General features: G+C 38.4%; 1 protein-coding gene across 1 annotated transcript in view; it reads right to left on the bottom strand.

The window, feature by feature from the left end:
• Positions 1-6,270, bottom strand: part of LOC103398051 (PR domain zinc finger protein 12-like) — a 10,634-nt gene that overhangs the window by 639 nt on the left and 3,725 nt on the right. The window contains exons 2-8 of the mRNA XM_017042872.2: positions 4,069-4,082; positions 3,395-3,683; positions 2,065-2,130; positions 1,693-1,817; positions 1,252-1,407; positions 674-788; positions 6-26 (exon numbers count right to left, since the gene is read on the bottom strand). Of these exons, the coding sequence (XP_016898361.1) occupies positions 6-26; positions 674-788; positions 1,252-1,407; positions 1,693-1,817; positions 2,065-2,130; positions 3,395-3,683; positions 4,069-4,082 (786 nt within the window). The remainder of the gene's footprint in view (positions 1-5; positions 27-673; positions 789-1,251; positions 1,408-1,692; positions 1,818-2,064; positions 2,131-3,394; positions 3,684-4,068; positions 4,083-6,270) is intronic.

Below are 6,270 nucleotides of genomic sequence, written 5' to 3'. Positions count from 1 at the left end.
AGAGCCTTCGCAGGTGTGAAACTCATCTGTCGGGAGGAGAAGGGGGGGGGTGAGGTTAAAGATGAATTTAAAAATAAAAGCAATAAAAGCCTTATTTTGAACACCACTCTTTGTCAAACTCGCTTTTACTGTTTAAGCTTACTGTTTGAGCACCGTTTCCCACAGATACAGTGGACACCACCAGGTTCATTTATTGGCTTAGACCCTATTGGTATTTTATTTTGAAGACTAAGAGTTTTGCCTGGTCTGGGATCAAACTAACTCTTTACGGTAGCAGAGTGGCGCAGCGGAAGCGTGCTGGGCCCATAACCCAGAGGTCGATGGATCGAAACCATCCTCTGCTAAGACTTATTTTTTCTCTGCGATTTCACAGCCTTGGGATCAATAAAAGACATGATTTTGTGCTCAAACCATGTGGCACTTTTTCTCCCTCTAGTGGTACACTTTTGATACGCACGTGATAAAAAAAGTAAAAAGGACCAAATTTCCTTCTAAACTCAATAGATAATATTTAGTGAGATATTTTTATAAAATATATAAGAAACAATTATTTATCTGTTTTTATTTATTTATTTTTATTTAAAAAAAGGATCCATTTAACGCAACGTCAACGCCATGTTTGTGGATCCAGTCCCTCTTTTCTAACCGGTGATACTGAATGTTATTTATTTACCGGTCTTGCTCTTCTTGCTCTGCTCCTCTTCTCCTCCAGGAATACCAGGAATTCCCAGAAAGGTGTTGTAGGAGTTTCCATACCAGACGAGCAGTTCCTGGTCCGGCGGGACGGTCTGTGGAGAGACAGATCGGAAGCTCAGAAACTCTTTCTTAATGATGCTTTTTAGCTAACAAATGTGCCAGCAGAGGGCGACACAGACACATATTTGAGTCCTCTACGTAACGCAATCTTTTCATCCTCCATTAACCTTCAGTCATTTGTGAAATGAGAGTAAACAGAATCGTCTGATTTTAACTTTCATTTAGCTTTTACAGGTTTTTTTTTTTTTTTTGGTACCGGTTTTTTCTTTTCATATTTGCCAAATTTTCGCAACCTTGGCGGAAGCTTTTTTTTTTTTTTTAATAAAACTTATTTTAGTCCTTGCTTCATAGTAAATTCTCTAAACAACTTAATCAGCCTTTGGGCAATTAAAATATATGGAATAAAAGGATAAAAGACAAATTTGCTTTCGTGTAATTTCATTTAGTTCTGCGTTGTACCCTTTATTCCGCAGTGACAGTGGTGCGTTCACTGACCTCCACGGCCTTGTAGAAAATGCTGCTGCCGATCTGAACCACCTCCAGGTTCTGTTCCTGTTCATTTCGGGCACATTTAATGTACGTCATCCAGCTCCTCTGATCCTCCTGACTGGCATCGATGAAGTAGCGGACACTTCCGTCTTCATTAAACAACTAACGAGGAGAGAAGAAGAAAAAAAAACAGACTTAATGACCAGTTCTCTGTATTAGCCGCAGCTAATGTTCCGCTAATCATTTAGCGAATCAACTACGTAAACATTTACATCGACGTATTTTCGGTTTATTGTTGCGGAGAATTATGGGTAAAACGTTCAGTTTATATCAACAATTTTTAAGTATTTTAAGGAGAAAAATCTTTTTATAAGGTTAAAACTTTGTAATATATGAAAATATAGAGCGGGAAAATATCTACAGATGGAAACAGGAGAATAAATTCACCTCCCACATGAGGTTGTTGTTCTTGTACAGGTCGATGTGTTCCGGGGAGATGAGGCGTCCAGTGAAGGGTCCCATCTCCGTCCCTGCTTTGATCCAAGTTTTGGAGAAAATTCCCAAACCTTCACCTGTAAAAAAAAACAATAATAATAATTTTTAATTTAATTTGACACATTTGACTAAAAACAAAATTCTAGCAAAAATATATAATTTTTTTAAAATTATTTTTAATATATAGGGAACTATCAAAATTTCCTCTGCATATATAAAAAATAAAATATAATATAAATAAAAATGTTGCTATTTTAAAAGCAATTAAAAAAATTAAACTAACTAATTAAATCCTCAAAACAAACCGGTGAAAAAGGTGTTTACCTGGGACGGAGCTCTGAGCGATGATCACTTCACTGGGTAAAACCAGGCTGGACAACTTCTGCACCTCTGAACCAACACACACACACAGGACTTTTATTTTGGTGATGGTGAATAATAATAATAATAACTATTATTATTATTATATTAAACTTTCGTGACTGTTTTTGTCCATTCAAAAAACGACAAAACACCATCTTAAATGTAACGTGAATAATAATGACCATAAGTGTACGTGAAAAAATACTTCGTGCACGCGCTTCGACCTGCCCACACAGAGAGCGCCGCAAAAAAAAAGAAGAGACATTAGAATTCATGAGCAGTTTGTTGGAACTTTTTTTTTAACATTTCTTTGACTTCATCAACAATGGAAAGAAACAGCGGGATAAACAGAATATAACACAGAACTAAAGAGGGAAAAAAAGTCCTTTCGCTCCTTTACGTAACAACAGGTTTCACGCCTGTGGCGGAAGCGTGAAACTGGTTGTGACATAATGGAGAAAAGAGACTTTAATGGAGATTAAAAAAAAATCTGCAGGGAGATAATCCGATTAAGAAACAGTGGAGGAGAAATGTTCGGGATCGTAGATGAGCGAGGGACACAGAGGGAGCCGCAGCAAAGACATTCCTGCGCTGCGCTGTGCGGCGCAGGCCACGGGGAGAAAATTGGAATTTAAAAATAAATCGCGTGAATGAAGACAGCGGGTTTGAACGGGAAGTGTTTCTCAAAAATTGTCCCGAACGAATTCCACCAAAACCAGAAACGAATTGTACCATAAAAGACGTTAGATTTTTTTTTTTAAAGTTCGAGATAATTCGGCGCGGAAACTAAAAAGAATCGTTACTTTTAGTTCATTGAGTTTAAATACTGTATTTATCAATGCTAGTCAGGAGTCAGTGAAGAGGCGGAAAACCGTCTGACTGGTTATTAATGGACCTGAAGAATAAATTAAAATTAATAAATAATGTCAAGCAACATCAGTACATGCCTGAAAAAAAATCTGAAAAAAAAGCTGATATATCATTTTAATTCTTGACAACAGAATCACATTTATGGAAAGAATAAACTTTTAATTAAATTTATATTAATTCTGATTAGGTTTTCCTTATTGATTAAATATGTAACAGGTAAAGTTTAAATCATTTAGAAAAAAAATCGGGTCGTGTTTATTGAATATAAGTTGATCCATAAAGTTTGTTGTCATAGTTTTTTTTTTTTTTTTTTTAAATCCTAATCCTAGTTTTAAATGGAATGAAAGTCTATGACATTTGGTTTTGTTTCCGTAATAAGTTGTTTGTTTGCCGGGTGAATGTGACGTGTGACTTCACTGACCTCCGGAGAAGGACTGCGCCAGAACCTCCGCGGTGAAGGCGGTCTTGGGGCTGGCGCTCGGGGCCGTACGCTCCTCGTGCTGCAGCTGATGCTGCTGCTGCTGGCTGTGGTGCTGCTGCTGATGCTGATGCTGTTCACTCAGGACGTGTCTCCAGCGGCCGTACAGGAAGCTGTGCAGGATGTCCGAGGTGATGATGTCCGCCAGGGAGAGCGGCTGCTGCTGCTTGAAGGCCGGCTTGAGGGCCAACGAGGAAGCACGGAGCCCATGGCCGGGCGGAGGGAGCGGCAGCTGGGGGACCGGTGTCACAAGACTGGAGGAGCAGAATCCCCTGAAGTTTCTAAATGTATTTTAATATTAAAGCTTAATACTAATTTTTAAAAATAAATAAATAAACAAACCGATTAAAAATCTGTGAATAAACGTGTTTTTTCTTGATGTTGTTTAAGAAGAAAAATTAAAAGTCATAAAAAATAAGTTTAAAAAAAGAGTGTGTAATATAAGTAGAGTAGGAGAGAAATAAACTCGCTGCTGGTCAAAGGTTTGGTGTAAAGAGCTGTCAACACCTCCGCAACGTGTCTTTAAGAGAAGGGGGGAGGAGGGGAGGGGGAGGGAGGGAGGGAAGGCGACCAACAGGGGAGGAGAGTCTGTATAGACGGTAAAGAGCTGTTATTACCTTCTCCGCCAGTTCTATACGGGGAAGGGGAGGGGGAGAGTGAGGGAGGGAGGGGGAGAGAGGGAGCAGGAAAGAGAGGGAGGGGGGAAAGAGAGAGAGAGAGAGGGTCGTGCAGCTCGGAAACACTCAATTAGCAGTTAATGAGAAAACAACAACAGTTGAAGGGTGAGAGCAGCAGTTAGAGACCTGACTCCGCCCCCTTCATCAGCTTCTCTCCATATGAAGGTTTTAATTATTACTGACGAGTTTCTGGTTAATGCCAGATTTGACTTTTTCATTTTTTTTTTTTCGTTTTTGGTCATTTCAAACTGTTTCGATGACAGTTAGCTGCCGCGATAATAATATATATATAAACACCTATTTATTTAATTTTTTAAACCATCGTATTTCGAAAATATGTAGCATTAAAACTGATGGTACACTCCCGCCCGGCAGGTGGCGACAATGACACTTAAGTTAATTTTGTGAAGAAAAGCGAAGCAGAGCTTAGAGTATCGCCTCAATGCCGAACGTGTTGCTGCTAGCTGCTAGCAGTGCTAACATTAGCTGGCGCGGTCGGGGGAGTTCGGAGCCGGAAATGACTTTAAAATGTTGAATATAAACGGTGTAAATTAATTCAACTAATTTGTCAACGTAATAACACACACAAAACATACATTTCTTTTTGTGTTTAAGTTCATAGTTATGTCTGTCGGGTAATTGCGTCAATGAGTCCATGCTAATTGCAGTTGCGACTCATTACTAACCACGTTAAATAACGAGCTTAATCTTTTAGCTCTTGTCCTACTATTAATTAAAGAGTGTTAATAGTCACTGACGTCACTTTATCTCGTCTGTTTGAAGGGCAGCCCGGTTTTATTGACTTCCACGGTGAGGATACAAATATTCGCGCCCTGATGTAAGACGCCATTTTCAAAAAAAATTTGTTAGATACGTCACTGTACGTCAGTTCCTTAAATTCACAGTCAAAATTAAACACAGTATATTATTAAGTACGATGAGTACCATGAGACGTGTAGAGTAAGTTTACGGGTAGTTTACTGTAACACATTTACGGTAACACGTTATGTGTGTGTCTGTGTGTGTGTGTGTGAACGTGTACCTACGACCTATGACAAACAAAAAACGGTTTGTTTCACGTCACTCTGCGCTCCATCATCTTTCAATGACAAAGGTTAAAAGTCAAGTTTTGTTTTTGTTTTGTTTTTAAAGCGGGCAGCGATGGAATGTAGGGAGAAGGAGGTGCCGCGGGGGGAGCTGTAGCCGCAGCAGCGGGAGCAGTGTGAGTGACAGAGCAGGAAAAGTGATTAGAGAGGAGAGATTATCGAGACAATAACAGCTTTCTTCGTCCGCCCATTCAGCAGCTCGCCTCCTCACCCTCTCTCACCCTTCCTGTCGTCTGCTTACAGGATTATTATTCTCTCTTTCACTCTGATCTGTATTTATGAGCTCTTAAACATTAATTGTCGACACTCTTGAGACGACACACACACACACACAAACACACACACGGACAGAGTGTGTGAGCGAGAACGAGGGGGTGAGGAGGGGAGATATCGCCAACATATCGTCGGAGGTATCATTTTATTATGATTTAAAAAATACAAATAATATTCGTGTTAAGAGTCAAACAGTGACGTAGAAGTCAATTTAAACACGTTCGAACAAAGCAGTAAGTGAAAGAAACAGAAGAAGAAGCAATAGAAATATTAGTAGTAGAAGAAGAAAAAGAAAGACAAATATAAGTAGAAGAAGAAACCAAAGAAGAAGAAATAGAAATATTAGTAGTAGAAGAAAAATAAAGACAAATATATGTAGTAGAAGAAGAAACCAAAGAAGAAGAAATAGAAATATTAGCAGTAGAAGAAGAAAGAAATATAAGTAGTAGAATAAACCGAAGAAGAATAAATATAAATATAAGTAGAACAAGAAGAAAAAGAAAGACAATTATATGTGGAAGAAGAAGAAATAGAATAGAAGAAGAAGAAGAAAAAAATACGTGGAAGTCGTAGTAGAGGAAGACGAAGTCAAAATGTCTTCGTCAAAGTAAAAAGTTGGTTGTTTTTTTTTACGTTACTTCGGAAAATGTGCGTTCATTTGAGACCACTACACTAATATTAAATATTTAAGACGGAGAGATAAAATTAAGTTATAAACGTATATATATATGACAATTATATATATATATATATGACAATTATA

Source organism: Cynoglossus semilaevis, chromosome Z, assembly GCF_000523025.1.
Source record: "Cynoglossus semilaevis isolate Cse_v1.0 chromosome Z, Cse_v1.0, whole genome shotgun sequence".
Classification (NCBI taxonomy): Eukaryota; Metazoa; Chordata; class Actinopteri; order Pleuronectiformes; family Cynoglossidae; genus Cynoglossus; species Cynoglossus semilaevis.
The sequence above is the reverse complement of the archived record's forward strand: the minus strand, read 5'-3'. Positions and strand labels throughout refer to the sequence as shown.